Source organism: Phoenix dactylifera, chromosome 6 (assembly GCF_051530095.1).
Source record: "Phoenix dactylifera cultivar Ajwa chromosome 6, Ajwa_hap1_PhDact_Kaust_v1.1, whole genome shotgun sequence".
NCBI classification, from domain to species: Eukaryota; Viridiplantae; Streptophyta; class Magnoliopsida; order Arecales; family Arecaceae; genus Phoenix; species Phoenix dactylifera.
In genome coordinates this window covers 3178858-3206375 of record NC_143195.1, presented here as the reverse complement: position 1 = coordinate 3206375, position 27518 = coordinate 3178858, and the positions used below count along the sequence as shown (strand labels likewise).

The 27518-nt window shown below is 42.4% G+C and overlaps 2 protein-coding genes across 7 annotated transcripts in view; one reads left to right on the top strand and one right to left on the bottom strand.

The window, feature by feature from the left end:
- The window catches only part of LOC103703829 (phospholipase D delta-like), a 73011-nt gene that overhangs the window by 19826 nt on the left and 25667 nt on the right, over positions 1-27518 (bottom strand). For all 6 annotated transcript variants that reach the window (XM_026803314.4, XM_039126838.3, XM_088723159.2 and 3 more), the window contains exons 3-6: positions 21714-21908; positions 16477-16758; positions 16325-16393; positions 15976-16123 (exon numbers count right to left, since the gene is read on the bottom strand). In XM_026803314.4, the coding sequence (XP_026659115.4) occupies positions 15976-16123; positions 16325-16393; positions 16477-16758; positions 21714-21908 (694 nt within the window). The remainder of the gene's footprint in view (positions 1-15975; positions 16124-16324; positions 16394-16476; positions 16759-21713; positions 21909-27518) is intronic.
- LOC148703065 (uncharacterized) lies at positions 12430-13386 on the top strand. The gene is made up of 3 exons (XM_089923757.1): positions 12430-12587; positions 12986-13005; positions 13070-13386. The coding sequence occupies exons 1-3, from the start codon at positions 12490-12492 to the stop codon at positions 13384-13386; spliced, it is 435 nt and encodes a 144-aa protein (XP_089779883.1). The 5' UTR covers positions 12430-12489.

Below are 27518 nucleotides of genomic sequence, written 5' to 3'. Positions count from 1 at the left end.
CAACAGGATCAGTTGACTAGAGAGCGGGACTATTCTTCTTCCAGGGAGGCAAAGTTGTCCCCTCTACTGACCGAACCCTCAGTTCGGAGGTCTTCGTGTCAACATGTTATGAGACTCCTGTCTTAGGCCGGCACCATTACTTTTGACTTAGAAATGCAGAGATAATGAGAGTTATATGAGACTAAATAGAGCTTAAAACATACCTGAATATTAATGAAATAGTTGTCAGATATCCATATCAAAATCCATTTCTTGCTGGTGGATGCAAATATTGAAACTGATATCAGTCAGATGCTAAAATTTACATCCATATCCTGGTAAACTCAAATATCAAAAATGAAAATGGAATGGACCAGATATTATCTGTTTTATTTTCATCATACCTCTTCAGAAGGCTATTGTATTCTTCTTATCTATGTAAACTACTTTTTGTCACTAGGGGGATAATGCTTCTTATAGTCAGCATATCAAATGATAACATTAGTGCTATTCTCAGGTAAAGGATCTTGGACTTTTCTGCTACTTGTTTTGTTGCTATCTACATTTCAAAATAAGTGAAATCTGATGGCTGATTCTTATTCCCTTGAAGGCATGCCTTCTGCTTTGATTTATTCTAAGATCATCGAATATCTACGAACTTGCCGTTGTCTATGTTGTCACCATATTTCTGTGCATGTATTATATATTTTGTAAAAAATAATCATAAATTAAGGCTATTAATATATTGAAGATGCTTCATAATTACTACATATATATTGAAATCATGTGCCACATGAGAGATCATAGCCTATACAATGAATATACAAATGACTGCTTTAAATAATTAATTCTGTTGCTTCATTTGTGATAACTTAAAAAGCATCACTTTAGGATAACCAAGGTTTTCAATCTCGATATTGGGGGTTGTACTGGTACCTTATGGGTTAGGTCAGCATGGTATACTACTATACTGAAACATGGTATGCTGCTAGTGTTGGATGGTAGTTGTACAACTTAAGGTTTGTAATCTCGGTATTAGGTACTATACGGTACATTATCGATTCAACATGGTACAATTAGCTCAACACCAAGGTTCGTCGTTTCGGTACCTGATCCCATGCCGGTACCATCCTATTACAGTGTCGGTATGTGGTACGGTACAAAACATCGAGGTTACCAAGTGTCAGTAAGGTACAAGATAGTACTTTGATTCGGTATCGGTACGGTACGCCTCGGTATAGTACGGCACCGTCTAGTACAACAAAATTTGGTCGGTACCAAATAATGTCTAAGACTTGAACTAGGCAATTCGGGCCCTACCGAACCAAACAAATGCCAACGCAGGACTATTCGACCATGCGGGTGCGGTGTGGGTTATAAATCACTCCATCACTCTCTTTTCACTGAGATCCATCGCCTCTTCAAGAGCCTTCAAGGGCTTTCTCTCAAGCTCTCTCTACTCTCTTTGCCTCGCAATCCCTTTGCCGCATCCTACACATTATCAGCAATCGATCCCTCATCTCAAGTCTCATCTCGATATCGACTCGTGATTGCTCCTCAACCCCATCCTCGTCGATGACATTCCACCTTCACCTTAAACCCAGTTCCTGACAGCATCGATCTCTCTCTCTCCCAGGTGAGCAAAGGCCTGGGCCTCTCTCTCCCCCCTACCTTCCTCTCTCCCTCTCCCATCCCTCCATATCTCTCTCTTCCTCCCACTCCTCCCTCTCCCCCTCCCTCTCCAATTTTCGGTACACTCTAGCACAACATGGTATGGATCCATACCATACTGTACTTGTCATGCCCCCGGCCCGAGATTGCGAGCCGAGGGTCCGAGCCAACCGCCGCACACCTGTAGGAAACTCTCCCCACGAGCATGCAAAGCATCTAAACCAAACATCTCAATTATATAACTAAAATAATTCAGCTGAAATAAATGCAATCTTATTCCATTGACTGACACAAATTATAAAGTCTCATAGTTCTCAATACGCAGCGGAACAATAAAGATAGAACATTAATTTAAATAAAACCTAATCTAAGATAACTTGTGTCATAATTCTTTTATTCGCTCTCCCATATTGTAAAACCCTGGATCAAGCTAATTCTTTGGATCTGTAAAAACAGTAAGAAATCGTATAATGAGCTAGATAGCCCAGTAAGTAATAAATACCTTAACTAGGCAATTCATATAATAACATAAAATATAAATACAATTTACGATGAATCAACATAATAACATAATCAATTTCTTTTCAAACACAAATTCATTGAAATCTGTATCTTTCAAATATCCATATGCATAATCATAAATCTGATTCAAAACAAATCACATTTAACTCAACAGCCTTTAACTACAACCACACTTATACCCTGTGGCTAGGCCAGAAACAGAACCGCACTTATACTCTGCGGAGTAGGCCAGAGTACCGCACTTATACCCTGCAAAGTGGGCCAGAATACCGCATTTATACCCTGCGGTGGGGCCAGAATTGCCAATGCATAACCCCCAATTGGCAGGATCCAGAACATAGTCAGGCTAAGAGTTCTAAATCTGATGCACATCAAAATTCTTTTTGTAACATAATAGATATATATCATAATTCGATCTAAATATGCATATACGATGCAAGAACGGTAAATATAGAAATAGTTCGAAAAATATTATTCCATTTCACATATCTATTTTTCATATCAAACCATCATCTCGTAAAATTCATAAATCACATATAAATTCATTAACAATTTATTCGATGCAAAAATAATATTATATAAATGAAGAGTCTAGAAAAGGCAGTTCATTTCTTACATTGAACGCGATCCACAACAAATCTAATTAATTTCACACGTTCGTCGCAGAACCTGATATCCAAAAATCATATTTTTCTTTTAAAATTCATCACAATATCTATAAAACTTAAATTTTAACATTCTCCCAGGGCTGACCCTGCCAAGGTGTCTAGCACCCCGGTTTCGGATTCGGATTCGGGTTCATACCCATAGACCACCCTCCTCCCTTTATTTTATTATTATTACTATTATTATTATTTCTTTTCTTTTCTTTTCTTTCTTTTCTTTTCTTTTTCTTTTCTTCTCTTTTTCTTTTCTTTTCTTCTCTTTTCTTTTTCTTCTCTCCTCCAGAACCTTCTCCCAACTTCTTCTCTTTCCCCCCTTTTCTTTCTTCTTCCTTCTTCTCTTCTCCCGACTTCTTCTCTTCCCCCCCTTCTTTCTTCTTCTTCCCTCGGTCGAGTCCAAGGGCGGCCGCAGTGGCCAGCCCTGTCGGCAGCAAGAGGTGGCGAGGTAGGCTCGGCCAACCACGGCTGCCAACGACGATGAACGCGACCCGACGGCAGTAAACACGAGCCGACGGCGGTGAACACGAAAATCCAAACTCCGGCGATTGGCCGGCTCAAACATATGAAGAATCACATCCAAGTGCCAAGAGATGAAGAGAAGAGGAGTATGAACTCTTACCTCAGTTCCGGTGAGGATCCGTGGCTTCTTTCTCTCCGGCGGCTCTCTTCCTCTCTGGCGGCAATGGAACCACCCGAATCAAAGAAGACCGGCTTCAACGGTTCCCTCCCTCTCTCTCTCTCTCTCGAGTGGCTGCACGAGGAGGAAGATCGCAAACTGGAGGCGGGGTTTGGCGGCTCCTCTTCGGATGGCTTCAAAGGAGAAAGAGGAGAAGCCCTAAAATGGGGCTCCTCCTTCTTCGGGATGGATCTCTCCATCCCGCTGCCTCACGTGCGGCCTCTAGGACTGGGCCGGTCAGATGGACCGAGCCCAGTTCCAGGGTCTCACAGTACAAGTAGCCGATGGGTACATGTCACGGTACCCATTCAATGAACCTTGGTTGGTACGGGGTACCATATTGAGATAACTCCTAAGACCTCTTTTTCTCGCCTTGTATCATGGTACCACCCAAAACTGATCAGAATGGTACGATATGCATTCCATATTTGAACGATACCGAGTGGTACAATATGGTTTAGCTTAGTTGGGTCGGTACGGATTGGTACGGATCAATTTGGAGCCTGTACTGACCCGAATGGTGTTTTTGTGCCAGTTTCGGTCAGTACACCCTAAACCAAGAGGTTCAGAGTGGTACAACAAACATTACCACATGTTAATATAGTGCTATATCGAGCCTCCATATCATACTAATATGGTATCATTTATGGTATACCCTATATTGGGCCATGCAGCTGGGTCTACTAAGAACCTTGAATGCGACAACCCAAAACATGCACAAGTGCAAAGCACATGATCAGCTATATGATGAGAATACCAAAAGAATAAAGTTTGAAATAAATAGGACATGGAGACTATCCAAGAATATAATATATGAAAGCGTACATCTAACAACCCTTGTTTAACTTACAGTAGGTTTACGTTGAGAGTTTGACAAGTAAGAAGCAGTTTTAGTGTATTTAACTATGTGAAAATATCAATAATCTGAAACATGGGAAATAAATATGGCATGTAGATAAGGAGGCAATTGAAATCAATAAGCTTAGTCTATGGGAAACATCAAATTATTGGTGATCTAATTAACATTTTGTTTATATGATAGTGAACTTTGGGTGATTTTACGGAAGCCCTTATGCCACCAAGAAAGAGTTGAAGCTAAGTGGTCTCTATTGTGGTGTCAACGGTCAACCATAATGCCATATTCTGGCTTAGCTACTCTTATATTATTTTCTCCAATTGCCACCTCCGAACTGAAATGGTATTCTGTTGCTACCAAACAAGAGCATTTTGGTGCAGGATTTGTGATTAGAGGGCCTTGATTCCCGGTTCATTGTTGCTAGCGGCAGTCAGTTACATGATATCTCTATCTTTGGAGTGAAATTGAGAGGGGCGTGGCAGGGAATTAGGTATGCGAAACTTAATCTGAGGGCCGACCACATCCTCCTTGAGGGTGATTCGGTGACTATGATTGGGTAGATATCGAGACAGATGCAACTGGTGGATGGGCAACCATTACTGTTGGATGTTTGGAGGATAGCTAGGAGAAATGCCTAGTTCCGTGCCACTCGCACGGTGAGGTGAATAAAGCTACGGGCTGGGTGGCCTCCTATGCAATAGAACATTCTGGTGGCACTTTGTGGTGGACTATGCAACTGTTCCCTTTCAGTTTTGTGATGTTTTGTATATTGCTTTTGATGGACTTATTAATACTAGATGGGCATGACTATTTTGGTTAATCAAAAAAAAAAACAAGAGGATTTCAGGAGTCTTGTGGCAAAAGTCAGTAATTCTTTTCATTGAAGGACTGCTCATTGCAAATACTAATTTTATAGATGTTATTTAGTTATTTGTTTCATCATGATAGAACCATTGTTAGCAAGGTCCACCAAACCGGTACCGAAATCCGTACCAGTCGACGCCCAGTACGATTCGGTACCGGTTTGGGTTGAACCGAACCGACCGAATCGGTAGGGCGTCTCGGTTCACAAACCGCACACCCTGATTTTTTTTTGAAGTTCTCACTCTTTTTGAACTTTTTCAATGAATTAAAGTCTAATTTGATTTTTTTTATATTTTTTGATGTTTTTTTATTTTTTGATTTTTTTGATGTTCCAATGATCCCGGTTTAACCAAGATGATGCATCTTATTACTTTAAAATGATACAAATTATAAAATGAACAACATAAAATATCCTCAAATCAAGATACAATTAGTTATATACATTTAAAGTACAACATACATGCTGATATTTAAAATCAGATCGAGTGGCGATGGCTCTCGTAGATATCCAGATCATAAGTATAGTCAGAAGGAGGCACATCAACCCATCCCTCTAACCAAACGGTATTATAGTCTTGTACGTTCATCCCATAAGAAACGTGCGTCGGGTTATAAGCATTCTCGGATCTCTTGCTGAAGCTTGACTCCGAGAGGTGTCCTCTGGCTGATTATACGGCTGTGGAGGGGCCCATCCGAATTTACCAGCAACAAAATCCTACCTGTAGTAGTAGCCACCGAAAGATGCCTCAAATGTATCATATCCATATTCATATCCGTATGGGTCATATAGGTTGTTTGTGGCTGTGAATAATAGGATCCAGTATATGGCTCGAAATCTAATACGTCTATGAATCCTACTCCACGTGCGAGCTCTTATCTGCAGCTGTATCGTGTCCTTTTGAATGACCTCAAGGAGTCTGTCTTCTATATGCAATCGTATTTTCGCGAGCTCTACCAGATTGTGCACCGTGGTCCTTATCATGTATAGCATGCATAAACTGAAACTCACCGGTGTATCGAAGACTACTTTGTGGCTGTGTTTCATAAACAATGATTTCCTGTTCTCCACTTTCTCCATTGCCAGCAGATCCATGATCATCAGAACTATCATCGTTGTTGCTCCAAGACTCCTTGACACTATCCATTAGAGCCTTTTGTTTTTCTTTTTTGGTCTGCTGGGCAGTTCTTACCCTTCGTGTCTTTCTCTGCCTGGCTATATCGCCCTCCACCGAGTCGACCGGATAACGTAGTGTCCTCGTCTGAGCATCTCTCAAGCATATTTCGAAGAGGATGTCTCGAACAAAAAGTCATATGATGACTAGCTCCCTTGTGGCTTTGGCTGATCAATTGTAGGAATGCGTGAAATATTGCGCTCATCCCATTGCCTTGCATCGACCCTAGCCTCGTCGACTATGAAGTTGGCTGATCATGGAGGCGATCCTAGCTTGTCAAGCTCCGGTTTCTACTGCTGGCCCAGAATCCATCCGATCATAGGATCATCCTCATCATCAACGAGAGCACTATAGATCGAATCTATATACTTGAGCTTTGTTTCCTCTTGAATGCACTTGAGCCTCAACCTCAAATTGTAGTGAACATATACAAGGTCGTTGAGGCGCTTCTGTGTCAAACGATTCCTCTACTTACTGTGGATAAAGGCAAAGGTGGACCAGTTGCGCTCACAGTCACTCGAGAAGACTGTCTGGAACAGGATCCGAATAGCTACCCGCTAAATATTTCTTATGGACAATGCAAAATAAATCCACCATTCAGCTGCAAAAATATTGAAAAAATAGATATAAGATAGTACCATATTAGTAACTAGCTAGCGCTAGGTAAATGTCCTCCTGATGTCTAATATACCTGGATTAACACTTGTCTTACTCACGATAGCTTTCTGCACTCCCAAACTGTCGCTGCACTCTCTAAATAATTTGGTCTGTGAAAAAAACCGTATTGTACTATATTAATAATACAAGATACGAGTTAACTTACTTATGTCACTAAAGTTAACTCTTCTAGACATAGGGCCGTAACTTCTGAATCAAGCTCCATCTTGTAAATGACATTACACAAAGCGGCCAAAATTTTGTCATCCATACCAATGCCAATTACATTGTACTGGAACCAAGAGTTCAGATAGTATGCTATATATAAAGGAGACTATCTTAGTAAAATTATATAAGTACAGAAGTAGTCTAACTTTCAATATTTTTCTTTACCTACTAAATGCAAATCCCTACCCATTTGGTAGTCCTACTGCCACTCAATGATGCCGATGTACTCCTAGGCATGGGCTGGATCTGCCTCCATGATCTGAGCCTTTGCTCTCTCCATTATGCAATACAGAAAGCTCATCTGGGGGTACCTCTCACTATTCACGATCCAAAGTACTTCAAACAATGGTTTGATAGCTTCACTATCGCAATGCCCGCTGTTAGAATGTTTGCCTTGTCAACAAGTTTTCGACACTACATCCTTCAGTCCCATACTGGGCATATCTACTTTTTTGCCACTCAAGACTGACAAACATCTGACGTAGGACTGCTTTCTTTTCAAGAAGGTTATCAAGTGCAATATAGTTGATAACAAATCGTGTGACTCATAGTCTCAAAATCTCTCTTCCTGATACCTCCTCATCAATGAAAGAATTTAGGTATGGTTATAAATATACCTGATGATGGTTTGGACTGTCTTCACTGTCTATTGCACCCTATGAATCTCTGCAATGTCCATCAACATGAGATCAATACAATGTGTAGTACATAGGGTCCAAAAAATATACAGCCGCTGCTCCATCAAGACCTTTCTGATGATCTTATATTATGGCTCATAAGTTTAAGAATGTACGCAGCGTCGTGCACCTAATTAGAAACATCAACCAACTTGTGGAAGAAAATTTTCGTATCACAATATGTCAGAAAGTTGATGCTCCGTCTAGTAGGACCGGTCCAACCATCACACATCATAGTCAGTCCATATGTGGGCATCACACATCCTAGTCAGTCCATATATGGGTCATTTGCTTTTGTAGGAGGCAATCTATTTCTCTAGCTCTTTATTACTGTCAAGAAGCTCACTATAAATGTCCTTCAGATCTGAAGAATTTACACCGGTACCGGCAACCTATATGGCGAAAATGGCAAACATGGAGTACGTATTATTTGTCACATTCACTGGAATGTGGCTAAAGTGGAATCAAGATCCAATAGCCCGCCATATATCGTTCTTCTTATTCTTCTTCAGCATTGAGTCAACCTCTGCTACTTCGAATCTCTATTGAAAAAGGCAAGTGAATCTAAATCATGGATTGTTGTTCCTGGTGGAATCTCTCTAGATCATTGCTTTTAACTACCAAAAACCTCCAGCATAGATATTATCCGGCCACCGCCTCTGCTAACGACTACCCTGACTGAGGAGATCTTTCTGAACTCTAGATCCAACTAGCTGCTCACAGAACCAGAACCAGACTCAGTACGATGGCCCAAATCGAGCCCTATGCTTGGCCATCTTCTGCTGCCACTGATCATCCAAGCTCGCCTGTATGGCAACCTAAATGTGCTTCCTCATCATCTGGAGAGCACGCATCCTCTAACTCCCTAGAATGATAGGAAGATGGCTTTGCCACTCGACGGTCCACCTCTACCTTCTTGGCAGCCCTCTCCATCACTGCTCTAAAATTAGCGAGGTGTTTCTTCATCAGCTGTCGAACCTTCTGTAGGCATTTGCAGCACAGATACGTCAGAATAACCACCAGCTAAGTGTTGCTTCAATCTAGTTACCCCTTCTTCCCTTAACTCCATGTTGCACCAGTTGCACTGCCAATGGTGACAGCCCGAGAGCATTTGCCTATGCTCCTAGCCAATATCACGCGATCTTTCTTTTTTTTGATGGCTCCATTCTTGTAGATTTACCAAGTACGCCAGATTATCTAATACACAATTCTATTTTTTTCATATTTTATTTATTTTTAAACAATATATCATTTTCTAGTCCAAAATATATATTTAAAATTTTTAAAATTTATATATAACCCAAAAATTAAAATTTTTATGTAAGCATGTACATCTCCATAGATCTACAATATATAAAAAAATAAGCCCAAATAGAAAAATTTGGTATGATCTCTTTTTTGCAATTTTTAGCTATTTTTCAAGCTCCTTCCTCTCCTGAAAAAGAAAGAAGTTAGAGGAGAAGAAGCACACCTTATTTAGCCTTGGCTCTTCCTTCTGATAGACTGAATCGGTGTTGTTTATAGATTTTTTGGAAAGGAAAAGTCTTAGCTCTATGTAGATAAAAGCCTTCCCCTCCAATGGCATTCGGCTTTTAAAGCTAGCGCCCGCGCTGTGGCATTATTGCCATAAAGCCCGCGTTGTAGCAATAATGCCACAATACTTGACTCGGTCCGAGTCCACCTCGAACCGAACGGAACCGTCCCGTTTCGGCCCAAATATGACTAGTTCCGACTGGTGTCGTTGAGGTTCCAGCCCATAGGGGGCCGGAACTGTTTTTGTAGAGCGAACCGACTCGATATGGCACCGGGTCGATTCGGTGCTGCCTAAATCGAGCGGTATGGCCCAATTTCCCAGACCTTGATTGTTAGATATTAAGAACTCAAAACCCAAGAACTCACAATTATTAAGATGCTAAGCAAGAGATATGGGGCTCATCCTCAAAAGGTTTAACACCAAGGTGCACATAGAGTAAGGGGGATTTTTTTTTGGTTGGGGGGGGGGGGGGTTGGATTAGGGCGTGGGGGTGGGGTGAGCTGATTGTAGGGGAATATTATAGAAAGCTTTGAGTCTAGCACTTTTTTTTCCAATTGAGATGCCTTGGACTCTCACTCGAAGGCCTTAGTGTCTGGCATGTACATGTTGGTGTCTGAGATTTTCCCATCATACATACTAGAAACTCATCGCTCCTCAGGATTAGTCATAAGAAATTCACACCCTGAAAACTATCTATTATGCTATTATATATATGTTGCTGCTCCTAGGCCACAGCTTTTTTAGGTGGCCGAGAGGCCACTTCTTTCATTTCAAAAAAACAAAGAAGGGGCCTCTCGACCACTTCTTTCATTCAAAAAAAAAAAGAAGTGGCCAAGAGGCCACTTCTTTCATTTCAAAAAAACAAAGAAGTGGCCTCTCGGCCACTTCTTTCTTCTCAAAAAGAAAAAGAAGTGGCCGAGAGGCCACTTCTTTCTTCTCAAAAAAAAAAGAAAATGGCCTCTCAGCCACTTCTGTCTGAAGTGGCCGAGTGGCCACTTCTTTCGCTTTTGAAATGAAAGAAGTGGCTCAGCCACTTTTTTTAAACTTGATGGCTGAGAGCAAGGTTCTTGCGTCTTGGCCTTCCTCGTTCGATTATAAAAAACCGAACGAGAACATTCAAACTCCAAAGTCTAGATTTCTTAAATTCAGTGGGGCTCTGAGGAGTAACCAGAGAAGGAAAAATTTGAGAGATAGCCCACAAATTCAGGAAGAGGTCCTTCCCAAAAAATCCAACGAAGACTATTTAAGGTGTGTTTTTTTGTCCTATGTTATTTCATTAATTTTGTTAATAAGTAGCTTAAAAAAAATAGTTTATGAATCGCTTAAAAAATAAGATCATGCGAAAATTTATTCCATTAGCTTAATTTTTTGATATGTTGTACATTTATAATAGAAATGGAGCCATCAAGAAAAATGAACCCTACAAAGCGTGATATTGGCTGGTCTTATGGGCGAAGACTTGGAAGAGAGGGGCAACGGCACCAGTTTCAATGCAACTTTTGCGACAAGGTTTTCAAGGGAGGAGGGGTAACCAAGTTGAAGCAACACTTAGCCGGAAATTCCGGTGAGGTTGCTACGTGCCCGAATTGTCCTGGCGAGATTCGTATGCTGATGAGGCAGAATCTCGCCGAGGCCAAAGAAGGAAAGGAGAGGGCTTTCAAGAAGAGGGCGAAGGTCGATCGCCGAGCGGCAGAGCCACCTTCCTATCACTCTAGGGAGCTGGAGGAGGTTGAGGATCTAGATGAGGAGGCAAATATTCAGGCGGCCATGCAGGCAAGTCGGGATGATCAGTGGCAGCAGGAGGAGGTGGCCAGGCATAGGGCTCGATTTGGGCCCTCTGTATACGAGTCGGGCGGCGGTTCTGGGAGCACTAGACAAGATCCAAAGTTCTTGAGGACAACTTCAGTCAGGGAGGGCGTCGGCAAAGAACGTGGCCGGATTGCATCTATGCTAGGTAGTTTTGGTAGCCGAAAGAAGTTATCTAGAGAAATTCCACAAGGAGCGACAATTCATGATGTAGATCCGCATGCTCTCCCCAGTAGAGATTCAAGGCAGCAGAGGGTAGACACAATGTGGATGAAGGATAAGAAGAAAACTATATGGCGAGCTATTGGATCCTGGTTTCACTTCAGCCACATCCCAACGAATGTAGCAGACAATACGTACTATAGGTCTGTCATTGCCGCCATATAAGCTGCCGGTCCCGGTGTAGTTCCTCCAAACCCGAAGGACATCTACGGTGAGCTTCTTGACAACAATAAGGAGGAGCTGGAGAATTGGATTGACTCCTACAAGACCAAGTGGCTCATATATGGACTAACCATTATGTGCGATGGTTGGACCGGTCCGACTAGGCGGAGCATCAACTTTCTGACATACTGTGATGCGAAGACTTTTTTCTACAAGTCGGTTGATGCTTCGGCTTATGTGCACAACAACGCGTGCATGCTGAAACTTATGGAGGATGTGATTGATCTGGTAGGAGAGGAGAATGTCGTGCAAGTCGTCACTGATAACGGGCCGCAATATAAGGCTGCAGGGCAGATCTTGATGGAGCGGCGACCACATATTTTTTGGACCCCATGTGCAGCACATTGTATCGATCTCATGCTGATGGACATTGGAAAGATCCGTAGGGTGCAGCAAATGGTGGAGACAGCCCAATGCATCACCAGGTATATTTATAACCATAATTGGATCCTTTCACTGATGAGAAAGTATGCAGGGGGAGAGATTATGAGATTAGAAGTCACATGGTTTGCTACCAACTTCATCGCACTTGATAGCATTCTCGAGAAGAGAGGAGCCCTACGTCAGATGTTTACCAGTCCCGAGTGGCATGATAGATATTCTTATGCCAGCACTGAAGGGAGCAAGATAGAAGACTTGGTGACGAGACAGTCATTCTGGCAGCGGGCTACCACAATAGTCAAGGCTATCAAACCATTATATGAAGTGCTGTGGGCCATAGATAGTGAAATCTGCCCTCAGATGGGGTTTTTGTATCACATGATGGTCAAGGCAAAGGATCAGATTATCAAGGCAGATCCAGCGCATGGCCAGTCATACATCAACATCATTGAGCGACGGTGGAAAGCGCAAATGGGTAAGAAATTGCATCTAGCAGGTAAGCTAAGATATAATTATAGTGACAATTATAGTGATGGATGTACTTATATAATTATGCTAAGATAGTCTCGTATATGTGCAGCATACTACCTAAACCCCCGGTTTCAGTACAGCATAGATGGAATTGGTATGGATGAAACACTTCTTGATGCTTTGCGTAATGTGATTTACAAGATGGAGCATGATCCAGAAAAAGCGGCCCTATGTCTTGAAGAGGTAATTATGATTTAGTAATTACCAGCATATGTAAGTATACCGGCATCTTCAATTATTAATATGGTAGAACATGCTTTTTTTTTACAGAGCAAATTATTTAGAGAGGGCAGCTACAGTTTTGGCCAACGAGCGGCTGCCTCAGCAAACACAATATGAATCCAGGTACGTGACACATCAGAAAGACATTCACCTGGTGTTAGTTACTAATATGGAACTATCATATAAGTAATTTTCATAAATATTTTTGCAGCTGAATGGTGGGTGCATTTTGGCGGATCCGCGAGAAATCTAAAGCGGATAGCTATCCGGATCCTCTCCCAAACAGTCTTCTCTAGTGGCTGTGAACGCAATTGGTCCACCTTCGCCCTTATCCACAGCAAACAAAGAAACCGTTTGACACAAAAGCGCCTCAACGATCTTGTTTATGTGCACTACAATCTACGGTTGAGGCTAAAGTGCATTCAGGAGAAAGCAGAGCTCAAGTATGCAGATCCGATTTACGGAACCTTCACCGATGATGACGATGATCCACTACTCGGCTAGCTTGTAGGTCAGCAGTAGGACCCCAAGCTTGACGAGCCAGGATCGCCTCCATGACCAGCTAGCTTCATAGCCTTTGAGGCTAGGGTCGATCCAGAGCAATGGGCTGAGCGCAATATTTCACGCACTCCCAGAGCTGATCAGCTGCAGGCACAGGGGAGCCAGTCATCATATGATTGGTACGAGACACCCTCCAAGAGAGCTGATCGAGAGATGCTCGGCAGAGAAGGACGACATAGCCAGACAGAGAGGGCCAGAAAAGGAAAACAAAGGGTCCCAATGGAGAGTGTCGAGGAGACTTGGACCAGCAGCGATGAAGGTTCTGGTGGTGACGGTTCTTCTAGCCATGGAGGGAGCGGAGGACAGTATGCTACTTATGAGACACAGCCGGAGGGTGGTCTTTATTTCACCGGTGAGTCCCAATTTATGGGTGCTACACAGGATACGGACCACGGTCGACCACCTGATAGATTCCATGAGGATATCATTGGATATAGAAGACGGGCTCCTCGAGGTCGTTCAGGAAGACAAGATACGGCTACAGATGAGCTCGCATATGGATACAGATTTTATTATCCACAGCCTCAGCCTGATGAATATGGATATGGTGCATCGAATTTTGCTTCCGCCATATTTGGATGGCCCCCTACACAATCAGAAGACACCTCTCAGAGTCAGAGCGTGAGCGAGAGATCCGACAGTTCTTATAACCTAGCGCGTGTTCCTTCTGATTGGGTTAATTTACCTCCTCCTGACTATACTTATGATCCGGATATCTACGAGAGCCATCGACACTCGTTCCGATTTTAGATATCCGAGAGTGCTTTAAATGTAATGTATGTAAATGATTGTATCTTAATTTGAAGATATTTTATGAGTATCATTTTATCATTTGGAACAGGAGGAGCTAATAACATGCATCATCTATGTTTCAAATTTCAACCCTAAATTTAAACATAGAAACATCAAAAATCATGAAAAAAGCAATAAAAAAATATCAATCTTTACTTAATTTAAGATCCAACAGAGACAACATTTTAAAAAAAAAGGAATCCAAATTTTTGGCTCGCTGTACCGGCTGGTACGTACCGAACCGGTACTGTGTACCGGTCCGGCCGGCCACCGGTACCGGTACAGCGGATCTTGAAAAGCACACCTTATTTAGGCTTGGATCTTCCTTTAATCGTGCTGAATCAGTATGATTTTGCAAATTGGAGGGAGGGAGAGTTGTTTAGCCATCTTACGGCTAAACAAACGTCCAAAACAAACTATTCGGAAGGCCGAACCCAAGGTTCGCCGTACCGGTACCGAACCCCGTACCGGTGCCGCACTAGTATAGGCGTACCGAGTGTCGGTACGGTACCGTACGCTCGATACCGACCGTACCGACATTGGTGTACCGATACCGGTACCCATCGGTACGGGTACGGTACGCTCGGTACCGACTGGTACCGACCGGTACAGCGAACCTTGGCCGAACCCAACACTTGTTTTTAACACAAGAAGCAGAGGGGAAAGGGGCCTGGTTCCAAGCCGGGTCGACTCAGTGGAACCGGACGAGTCGCACCGAGTTCGAATGAAACCAGCAGGTTCCGACTGATTCGGGCCTTTCCAGCTGGTTGCGGTCAGTTTGGAACCCGTTCTGGCTGGTTTGGGGCTAGAACTGATTTCAATAGGTGAACCGACCCGGTTTCCCACCAGGTCGGTTCGGTACGGGCCAAACCAGGCGGTTCAGTCCGATTCGGCCTACCCTGATATCAACCTTAAATATTGGCATCTTTTGAAAGTCATTCATGAGGTTGACAATGCAGAGGCATTCTTTAGAAGTGCTAAAAGATAATAATAACAAACAAACAGGTCCAGTTAAACAAGGTTAGTATATTTGCCGGGGCCAGCCTCAAGTTTATAATATGCTGACACAAAATTGATGTAGATAAAAATGTAACCAATTAAGGGGCGTTTGATGGAGTTAATTGATAGCACGCAGACTCCACTCCAAGAGCAGAACAACAAATCATCTCATCACAACGAAACTTACAAAATTTCTAATCACTAAAGTATAAACTTTGAATTCAACAAGGATTAGGAATGTTCCTTTGGAATCTACTGTGTTCGGATAGCTAAGAAACATTACCTGGATGTTATGACCACTATCTTTGCAACAACCATGCATTTCAACCCTATATGCTCTAAGATAAAAGCTAACTCTCTTTGTATAAGTTAAAGGCCAACTAAAACTAAGCAGTACCACGTGGATGTGCCAAGATGGATTCTCAAATTGTTGATAAGATCTAAAACTAAAGAGTTTTCCAATGAGTTGTAAACTGCTGTTTAGACAATAATGGGACTTTAACACAGTAAAGTCTAGCAAGTTCATTATGTAAGGTATTTCTTGATCAAGAAATCGGGCAAGCAAAATCCCATGCGGCCACAGCAAAGATATATAGGCACATCCTAAGAACACACAAAATGCAGTATCCTAGTTTTCCAACTTTGGCTCCAGAGAAATACTATCAGATATTCCAGGAGTACAGACGAAATGTAATAAAGTAGAATTCGAATAGTAAATGTACTGAAGGGAATGTTTCAAACCTGCATTTTGATAAGATGGCCAACCATAAGAAGAACCTATAAAATACTGATTCTCAATATATATGAAGTGTTGCGCAGATCTGATGGCCTTTACATATGCTGTGTGGATGCTCTTGTCAATTACCAGATTCTTTCCACAAACAAGATTCTGTTATAGATCATTGACAAATAAAGAAGGTCCTTTAGAAAAACACTATTCTTCACAATTCCAAACCAATACATTGCTAGCTCTAGTAAATAATAGCATAAGTATACTTCGCATATAGAATGACAATAAAGTATCTTGATTCTTGAATAACATTGAAATCAAGAACATTTGAATAAAAAGGACTTGTGTCTTTGGACAGACCTGAGCCTCAGCTTCATGCACAGATCTGGGGAACCCTTTCACCGATCCAGAGTCAATAGATCGGAAAATCTGATAAGCTGAACATCATTAATAAGGATCTAAAAATAATTAAAATAGAACAATTACTTTTTGGTAAGTCACATGTCACAGACCTGAATGTGCCAGTTTTCAGAATCTTTTTCCTCAGAAACCCACAAATTGGGATCGCCATAAGGATCACTACATGAAGGACTAAGTATCCATGAGATACGATCTATCTTTATTAAGGCGTCGTCATGCCAGTGAGTTACTCCCTTAAATTTCTGTCCAAGCACCCAAAATCTTGATGCTTTCTTCCAGCGCTGCTCAAAATTCTCAAGGACATCATAGGCAGCAGGCCCATCGATTTTGCAGTGTAGATCATGCCATGGTTGTCTTGGGCCTTTAGTTTGTCCCTGTACATCACCAAGAAGGACAAAAAGAAAATGCAAGATTGCAAGAGAATTACAGAGTACCTAAAGATAAAGATCCCAAGTTCCCAACTCTATGTAAAAAGGGGACGCTGTGCAAGTTACAGAATGAAACCTGATAAACTCAAGGGTGATAAGTGCACTAGACATGTCCAACAGATCTATAACAAGAAAAAGATTTTTAATTATTGCTTAAAACAATTTAAACATTTTCAGTGCACACTCACTTATTGATTTTCGATTACTGTTTTTCTTAGCTTCTAGGTCGAATAGTTATCCAAGAGTAACACTTGTTACCATAGTCTGATAGTGTCAGAAATCTTCTATCTGTATGCACAACCAGAACCTAAAGTAAATAAAAAATGAATCATCTTTTGGCTATTATTACAGCATTAAGTTAAAAGGCCATAGATATGAATAAGGAGCTGGAACAGTTGTAGTCTGATTAAATATCCATAGGCACATTGCTCCAGAGTACCGAAAGAACTAAAAGAGACTATGATATGTCCAACAATTCACATTATTTTCTCATTAAAAAAAAAAAACTGGAGGTTCAAAGTTGCATATACTAATATCATAACACACGATCAACATGGATAAATAACAATCTTATTTTTATATGATTTAAAACAGTTCTTCTGCAGATTCTCATCGCCTACATAGGGGGCACATGGTTTATAGGAAAGTAACCGAATTGGAAAGTGATCAGTTTCTAAAAAATGACTTACTAAAAGTGAAATTTCACCATTTGGTTTGTCTAGGAAGTGAATATCAAAAAAAACTGCAGTTCAAAGTCTTTGAATTAAATAAAATTATCTACATATTAATTATTTAAAATATTTAAAATAAAAATAATACATTAATAACTAATAGTTACTCTATTAATTATTGTTAACTAAATAATATTATTAATATTAAATTATTAATATTATTTATTATATTTGAACAAAATATACAAAAACAACTTTATTTTTAATACTTAATAACAATTCTCTTTGTTATTTAATATTAGTAACAAATACTAGTACCAAACTATAAGAGCCGGTCCATCTAGACCAAGTTCATCTAGGCCCTGAACCGAAGTCAGCAAACAATTTGCTGACTTCACCTAGAATAAAATCGGCAGATGCTTTGCCAACTTCGCCCATAGTAAAGTCAGCAGACGGCTTGCCAACATCAACAAAATAAAAGTTGGTGAATGGTTTGACAACTTCAATTCAAAAATTAGAAAAAAAATTAAATGTCCATTGCAAGGTCCGACGTACCGGTATCGGTCGGCGTACCGATACCGGTCGGCGTACCGGTACCGGTCCGGACTGGTACATACCAGTCCCGTACTGGTCCGTACCAGTTCTTCAACAATAAACTACCAGTATCGGATTCCAAGCTAATCCGATACCGGTCTCAGGCCAGACCGGTACGTACCGGCCTGTACCGGCCGGTACGGCAGACCATGGTCCATTGTTTCATTTCGAAACAGGGGCACCGATGTTTCAGGCCGCAAGGAACCACCCTACTATCGATTTGAGGTAGCGCCCACCAAACTTTGGGCGCCCATCAACAATCCCTCTCTTCGAGACTCATTAGCCAACTGCTGATTGGCCAAAGCACCCCAACCCCTTCCCCCAATCGGCTTTCCCTCTGCTAGCCAGTAGGGAGGTTGTCACCTTCCTCTAAATCGCCTACCAGGGAGGCCACCACCTTCCCTCACCGCCCTCTCTCCCTATTTAGACCCAATCGAGCCCCCGACTCCACTCGCATCTCATCCTTTCCTCCTCTTCCCTACTTCATCCGTGAATCCCCTGCTTTTTGCTTTGCGACAGCAGCTGCCATACCACTGCTTTGCATGCCAGGACCGTGACCACCTCGACAATAAGTTCTCTTCCGCTTCTTTTTCTTCCCTTTTCACTCCCACACGACCCTATGATGGAAGATAAAGGGTCGTCCCTATTCCATAGGTGCCCTCCATCGTGTCACCGGGAGCTAAGGCTACCTTAATAGCGAGCCTCTGCCCTCCTTCCTCTCTTCTCCCCTCTCTCTTCCTCCTCTGTATTTCTTCTCGTGGAAGTGTTGTCCCTGCCTTCATCTCTCTCACATTTGCTCTCTCATTCTCTCTCTCTCTTTCTATTTCTCTCTCTATCTCTTTCTTCTCTCTCTCCTCATCGAGTGATGGTGAGGCCAACGGGTGGGTCCTCCACCTCCCTGTAGCCACACCATAGGTCACGAATGACGGGTCTCAACCCTGCATTCAAGGTGATTGCCAAGTCTTCTTGGATCCGGGGATATTTGGTACTCCTGGGGGGTTAGTTTTAGGCTTGCAGATGTGCACCCAAATCTTGGCTACCAGTAGGTAGATCTAGAGTCATAACTTCTGATCTAGAAGAATTTAAGATGTGGAGTCCCAAGTGGGTCTACGGACCTAAAGATTTCCAAGATTTCAAAATAGCATCTGTATTCATTTTAGAAAAAAATCTAATCACTTATATATTCGGTCTAGGTCGTGTGTAATCTGGTTGAAGATATTCTCAGCATTTCGTTTGATCTGCTACTAGTATTTTTATCATGCATGTTATATGAACCGATTTATTGCTAAATTTTATACATGCATTTGAATAGTAGTCTAACTATTTGAAATTTAAGTTACAAATATTATTTATGTATATGTTATGTTTAAATTAAATATCATATATGCTCGACATACAAAAGTATTTTAAAATATTAGATCAAACATGAGACGTGCCGAGCATAAAACAAATGTTTGTTGCATCGATAAATGTGTTGATTTAATCAGATATGATGTTTGCTCTCTAGTCTGACTATGATCACATGGGTTCAGGATCTAATCTCCTTGCGGACCTCCAAAGAGACGATCATTAGCATATGCTGATTGATAGTATATTGTAGTCAGGAGCTAATTTTCTTCTGGGCCATGCTAGTAGGGTGATCACTATTACATGCTGCCGCAAGCATGTTTTCTATGTACTCTCAAAGTAATTTCCTTCTGGGCCTCTAGTGTGACAATCACTGGCACATGCTAGTTGTAGTTAGAAGCTAGTCTCTTCCGAGGCTTACCACAAGCCAATCATGGCCACAATCGTAAAAACAAGGAGAGAGTGAATGGTTTAAATACATTGGCTTGGAAATTTATCTTTTGTTAAGATGGATTAAATATTTTTGAAATTTATATAGTTTACATCAACATGCTTTTGTTTATAATTAACAATCTTATATTATGAAAATTGATATTTTATGCATAATATGTTTGATCCAACTAGAGGTTAGGTTACTTACTGAGCTTTAGCTCACTTATCTCTTTCTACATTTTTCAAATGCCAAAGAGTAGATTGGATGGGAACTATGGGCTGAGCAAAAAGAAAACTTGGGTTTAGTTGACTTTATATATAATTTTTTTAAATTAAAGAATTGATAAGATAAATTATATATTTTTACTTTATAAGATTATCTAAACAATAATATCAAATTTAGTATGCTAGAAGTATTGTTGTTGGAATAATACCACTGTCTAGATTTTGAGTTGATATTTATATGAAAAAGGCAAACCTAGCATGTCCTATGGAGATTTAACCCTAGAGATATGCTGCCATCTGCCATACATTCCGCTCGTGAGTTCGAGTCAGGGTGTGACAAAAACATTTATTATTTATTATTTACTAGGTATGATAATTTTTTATTATTAATCATTACTCAATGTTTAAATAATATTATTTTTTTATTATAAATATGAATATAACCACATATTGATTGAATAAAAATAATATCATTGTATATCAATTATTTTTAAAAATTCAATGATAAATGATGGTATTGTTAATAACCAATTAATTAGGATTTCTTAAGTCCTAATTAATTTTTATCTAATAAATAAAGATGACTCCAGATTGGATTAGAATTGAAGAGTTCAATTGAGTCATGATTCAATTGGGTCCTAATTGGATTAGGACTCTTATGGATAAGTTTTGGAGGCCACCTAATCCTCTTTAGAAAAGGATTAGACACCCATAAAAGAGGCCCCACGCCCCACTTAATTTGATTAAGTGGAGCGTGGGGCATGAGAGGAAAAGAGGGAGGGGCGTAACCCTTGGTTTTTACGTGAGGAGAAAAGTACGCCCCTCCTTTTGAAAAAAAAGGACAGACGTGAGCTCCTAATTTGTAGGAGCTCACGCCTAGGGTTAAAAAAAGGGGGCGTGCAGCCCCCTCCTCTTATTCCTTATGAGATACGGCAGCCCCTCCTCTCTCTCTGGGGTTTTTCAGCCGCAAGCAAAAGAAAAAAAAAGGGGAGGCGTGTGGTTCTTCCTCTCTCCCTTCTTCCACCGCAAAAAGAAAAGGCAGCAAGGGTGCTTCCTTTTCTTCTTCCCTCTCCTCTTCCTCTTCCTCAAGAGAGAGCAATCAAAGTGTTGGTTGCTACAAAGGAGAGAGAGATTTCAGCCATCTAAAACTATCTCTGCAAGAGAGCTAGCACCCTGAGGAGATTCGGGCATTTGGATTGGTCCTCTGCCTCGTGTGGATAGCCGTAGAGGCCGGACACGTGTGCGGCTTTAAGCGAACCTTCCTACAATACCACGATCATCAGATTGTGGTGATCATCTACCTGCACAAGGTGAAGATCTGATCTTCCTTAATTCCAAAAGTTTTAGTCCTAATCTATCTACGAACGTCAGTTTTAAAAATACGTTCATGCAATGAACACGAATCCGCGCATGCCTCTTCCGCTGCGTTCTGATTCCTCTGTGGCGTGCACGGGATCCCAACAGATGGAAGATGGAAGCACAAGTTAAGGTAAAATGCATAGCGTATGCTCTATAAGTTTGAAGTTAAACTTGCTACTTTATTACCGAGTCTATCTAAATAAAATTGGCAATTAAAGTAGATATAAACATGAGAATTAAGAGGAAACAACAATGGAGAAAAATTATACTCACAGGAATGGTGGGATTATGAAAATCATTGAGAAATACAGTGTCGAGATCACGAAAAAGTCTATGTTCTGGTGTATCATAGCGACCATCACAAAGATCAAGACCTCCAACGAATGCAGTAATTTTTCTTGTAGTTCGAGAAGCCTCTGTATCAACTAGTAAACATTTTTGATGGTGAGTAAAGAGGGTTCCCACGACCTGGATCAAGATATTATGAGAAACAAGGTTAGATCACAGTTCAATAGATGTATCATGAGAACCTTGGTGTATGCAACAGCATGCTACATAATGAAAAAGATATATTATCTACATATTCTTCATACGGCTATTCTAAAACAATTTTCATTAATGCATAAATATATCCACATACAAAGTCTAAAGATGAAGCTGTACACACTTTCTTATGATGCTTAGTATTGTGGGATATTGATTTATGGAGTGAGAGAGGATCTGTCATCATAGAGGAACCCAAGTTTAGCAGGAAATTTCAAACAATGAGGAAGAGTAGTTGTCACTTATATCTTCTACTTTTTATAGAGCTCTATGACATCATAAGGCAATTGGTGAAAAAGATAACATAATAATTGAAACTTCAGAGCTTAATTGATTCATCCAACTTAGATATATCGCTATGAATTAGACAGACGAAAAGGAATCATAGCACTCTGTATCAGGGGTCCAAGTTATATATATATATGAGAGAGTTAGGTTTAATTTTTAGTGATCTAAGCTGGAGGTGGACAGAGCAGAGAGCTTAACTATCGAGAACACTGGTTTTGACTTTGGGTTACTAAGCTCCACAATAATCCAAGATAGTTTTTCATTCTTGGTGGACTATTTCATGTTTTTTTCTTGTTTTACCTCTTTTTTTAAACATCATATTTCTCACTCCCACTGTCTCCTTGATAACTTATTACCTTAATAAGGAAACATGGAGAAGGCTGTCAGCTGTCTCTTCTATACCTTTCTTTACTTTCTTCTAGAGTCTCAACAATTTCATTTAATTGATTTAAAAAGAGTTATCAAATACTAGGCCAGACCAAGCATGCTATCCAGTGTTGCAAGGGTAAATTCAATCACTTCAAAGAAATAAAGGGCAGCTGCTTGTTTCTGATCAATAAGAAAGATTGAAGCAATGACAGCACCAAGGAGCTTATGAAGGAAAAATTCCCTCTCTGCATGGCCCAAATGTCAACAAAAATTTCTTGGAGACACTTTAGTGATTGCCAAATTGTGCACTCCTAATTTTTTTTCCTCCTGTGGCTAACATTGATAAAAGGAAGAAAAAAAAAACATCAGGAGACTTATAGTTATATCTGAGATCTGCGAGGATAAAACAAAGGGATTTCATTTTGATCATCCTGATGTTAATCTTGAGATATAAAGATAAATCTTGCTCAATATTTCCAGCAAAATTAATCCAACGAAGTGTAGAAGCAAAGCATTTCAATAGATAAACTACATGTACCTTCTGCAAAGCAGAAATTCTTATCTTTGAATTTCTACTTTGAATTATTTAGAATTGTACTTATCTTTCAATTCTTCCATGAAGCATACTCACATTAAATTATTTGCAAAGTAGAAATTCCATTGTATGTACATAAAATGGACCTCAAGATACTAGTGTCTCATACCACAATATCAAACATGATCCTTCAAGTTCAGTACAACTAAAAAGTTACATGCAGCTTCTAGACTTATTGACTGGAACATTATTTTTGACTGCTGTTAATGCTATCCAAAACAAAAGTTTGTTTTTTTTCTTTAAAAGGACACATATTTCGTTGCAATTTTGTATTCTTTTCTGAAGAATATTTATTATGGATTATCATCAAAGAACTCAAAACAATGAAATGAACTTGTACCCAGACTTGTGCTTGCTCCGTTGTGATCAATTATAATTTAGAATTCCTTATATCTGGTGCTATGATATCAAATAATTTACGCCCCAGCCTTCAAATACGAAGGAACATTAAAACATACGAATCAAATAATTGAAAGAAGTTGGTGAAAAAGATGCTTACAGTCAGGCAGAAACAAGACCATGTAAAAAAACTTTAAGGGAAACAAAGAATAGAAGATTTTATAAAGCATTACTAGTATATATTTAAGTACAAGAACAATAAAGATAAGGAGAAAGAAAGAATGAGATTTGGGTACATATTGGAGTACATGGTGTGAGTAACAAGCCATGTGAGTCTTTGTGCTTTATAAGCGAGTCGAGTAATCAATATCAAAACATCTAATTGGGTGTCCCAATGTGACAAAGGATGCCACCTACATCTACATTACACCTTTTTATTTTCATGGCACCCCTCTTTAGTGAAAATGGATCAAAAAAACTGGGTGCCCATTTCCTTTGACTATTTAGGATTCTCCAGTGAGCATTAAAATATTGAGAAAGGTTATAGCTCTCAAGAGATATGAAATTCAAACTAAATATTGTCTATCGAGGTTGGAGAGAGCAAAAAGGCATAATTCTGATCCGGTGTGTCAAAGAAAAATTGAAGTCTTATGACCGGAAGAGTAGACCTTGATATTTTGAGGCTAAAACCACATTCGTGAATCTCATTTTATCAAATGTATTTGTTAAACATATCTAGGTTTTATTAAAAACTTTCTCTATATTTAGGCATATCTATTAATTGCTTCATGAAAGAACTGCTTTTCCAGATTGTTTGCAAGAGTCGCGTAGGGATGTGCATGTCAGAAAGTTTGTTTGACAAGTCAATGGCAAGACAAGTATATAAGTGCATGAGCATGCCACCAGTATTAATGCAACCGGAAAGAGGGTGATTGAAGGGCAGATACGAGAGTAGCGAGATACCTTGACCTTCAACAATTGTCGCCACCATCACATCGCCGTTCGAGGAAGATAGATAAGGATAGGTTGTAGCCTAGGCTATAGTAGGTGATATCTAAGGTAAAATCCAGTTGGTAAGTACAAGATAAAGTAAAGCTAAGATAAAATAGAATTCATTGATATAGATGTCGAAGGATCCCTTTTCATCATGACAATATGATATTTATAAGTGACCCTCATTAACTACCTTGACACTTATCCTTGCCATTGCATGCCACATGGGCTACTATTGCCAAGAGTGCTAGTAGTGCTACCACTTCACTCACGACCTAGATAGTGGTAAGATGGGTGCCATTAATTACTTCTACCAGTTATCCTTGCTAGTGTTCCGCATGGCCCACTATTCCATGCATGGTAAATAGCGCTACCCTTCTGCTCACGTCATGAGTAGTAGAAAAATGGGTACCACTACTCACTATAGATACTTATCCTAGTGCCACATGGACCACTATTGCCATGCATGATAGGTGGTTCAACCACTCCTCGCATTCATGGATAGTGGTAACCACTAGCCTGTCAGTATGATAGACGTGCGTGCCAACCCAGCCCATTAGGGTTTTAGACACAAGCATCTTAGCAGTTTACATGCACATGTTAGCCGCACAAAACAACCATATATTTGTAAAGTAAGAGTTGTGCACATCTGTTAACAATTATCATAAATAGCTTCTCATATTTAGAGAGATATGATAGCTGGTAGGAGCACAAAATCAAGGACGTATCTTTCTATATATAGAGATATATGATACCACAAAATTAGGGATGTATCTTTCCATATTTATGGAAGAGTCCGCGGACGACTCCTTTGATTCTGCGCGTGCTTCTTCCTTGTTTGGCCCTGCGCTTGTGTTGGGATTTCTGCCATGTGGCTCGGCCTGCTGTCTTTGGCCGAGCGCTGTCTTGCAGGGCCTTACCTTGTTTGCTGCTACGCGCGAATGGTTGCCACTTGTCCCTTGGCCAGGCCTTTGGCTCGGCCGATTGTGGCTTTCCGTTTTTGGCCTTCGAGCACGCATGCGCTGGCTAGTCATGATTCAATGCGCATGGGCTCAGACTGATTATGTTGTTTTTGGCTTGGCTCAACCCATGCGCTTGCCTTTGACCCGATTGGCCTGATTGCGCTCGGCTGAATGCAGTGTTGGCCGAGCCTTGTACTTGCTATGCCATGCCGTGCATTTGATCCATCTCTTGTGTGCGTGCGCTCAGGTGCGCGCGCATGGGCTGGTGCCCCTTGTCATCACCCATGTCCATGCCCACTCTTGGCGTGCGCACAACAGGTTGTTAAGCGTGTGCCGGGTGCTGGCACGGCGTGGACTGGTGGTCTGGCTGCGCACCGACCCTGTCTAGCCATGGCGAGGTTCGGGCGCGCCAGGCGGGCGTGGGCGCAGAGCGTCGGGCGCGCGCTAGTGTGCGTGGCGTCGGGTCGGCCTAGCGCCTGGGCGTTGGCCGCCCCGGCTGCTGATCATGCGCGCGGAGAGCCGCATGCTGAGTTTGGTGCGCGCAGGGGTCCGCGCGCTGCTGTGCGTGCCCGCGAAGGGCCACACGCTGCTGGGCGTCGGGCACGCGGAAGGCTGCGCGCTGGCTATCTGGCGTGCGGAGAGCCGCACGCGGAGGGCCGCGCGCGGGCTGGTGTGCACGCAGGGGTCTGCGCGCCTACTGTTGTACGCGTGGAGGGCCGCGTGCCTGCGGTGTACACGTGCGGTGGGTTGCGCACGCCTGACGAGTGTGCGCTGTTGGCGAGGTTGGCCACTGCTTTGGCAAGCCTCCAAGCAGTGGATTTGGCCTGCTGGTTGGTCTTGGCCGAGGTTGGCCTCGGCCAATGCTTCCGGACTTTGGCTTGACTGACCTCTTTTGCGGTTCGACCGTCTTGGGTCCGCAACACCACGGCCCTGCGGGCGCACGGGCCTGCGGGGCAGGCCCCTGCTGGCCGTGCGCACTGCTGCACACGGCCCCTGGCGAGCGCGGCCAAGAATGGCTGCGTGCGTTGTTGCGCGGGACTGGCTAAACTGCGGGTTGGCCGCAGTGCCACGCGCGTGCTGGGGCGCTTGGCCGTGTGCCATGCCGGCTGCGGCCCCTCCGTACGCATTGCTCCATGCGTGTGGTGCGGCCCACGTGGCTGATGCTTGCAGTGTCGTGGCGAGGTCGAGTGCGCCTGTCTGCTGTGGCCCTAAGTGGCCGACCAAGGGTTGGCCGCCCTCAAGGCTCGTCAATTGGCTCAGTGCGGTGCTCGGGCCTGCGCCATGGTGGTGGCGCCGTCGTGGGTCCTCAACACACCAGCCTGCGCGCAGCGCCCAACAGCCTGCAGACTTGCGCGAGATGCCATGCCCAGCACCCGCGCGCCAGGCAGCCGACCGCACAGCACTTGCACGCGAGAGCCCTGACCGCACGCAGGAACAGGTCGCGCACAGCGCACGCCGCGCGCAACCGGGCACCCGACCACAGGTGCATGCACACGCCCACTCGCTAAACAATAAGCGCACGCCCAGCCTCTTGGCCGCACACGCCGAACCTCGCCAGCACCGGAGCGTCGTCCCACGAGCACCCGAGCGCCAACCCAATGCAAACGGTAGCCAACCCGCGCGCACCCGGCGTCCAACCTGCGCGCGCAAGTACCAGCTAGGCTAGACAGTGCCTTCGCCCAGCCTAGTCGAGCACGAGCCCACGCCTGCGCCTGCCCAACAGCCAGCGGCCGCACACCAGCGCGTGCCCGCCCGCGCACGACCAGAGGACCCCGGCCAGCAGGGACATGCAGCAGCAAGCGCGCCCACGCGCCCGACCTCATGCACAGCCAGCTGGCGGTCAGCCCGCCAGCCCAGTCGCAGGTGGACTGGGACTCTGCCAGCGCGCACCTAGCGCGCACGCCACCTAGCCCTTGGCCAGCCATGCAGTGACCAAGTCCCAGCAGGACTCTTCCATGCATGCTATATCCAGCCGAAGTCCAAGCCAAG

What these genes read in the sequence shown, in the direction of transcription:
- LOC148703065 (XM_089923757.1), top strand. Translation starts at nt 12,490, where the DNA reads ATGGGGTTTTTGTATCACATGATGGTCAAGGCAAAGGATCAGATTATC. An exon ending in ATCAACATCATTGAGCGACG is followed by an intron (nt 12,588 to 12,985) that starts GTGGAAAGCGCA and finishes CGGCTGCCTCAG; the next exon opens with CAAACACAATATGAATCCAG. An exon ending in CAAACACAATATGAATCCAG is followed by an intron (nt 13,006 to 13,069) that starts GTACGTGACACA and finishes CTATCATATAAG; the next exon opens with TAATTTTCATAAATATTTTT.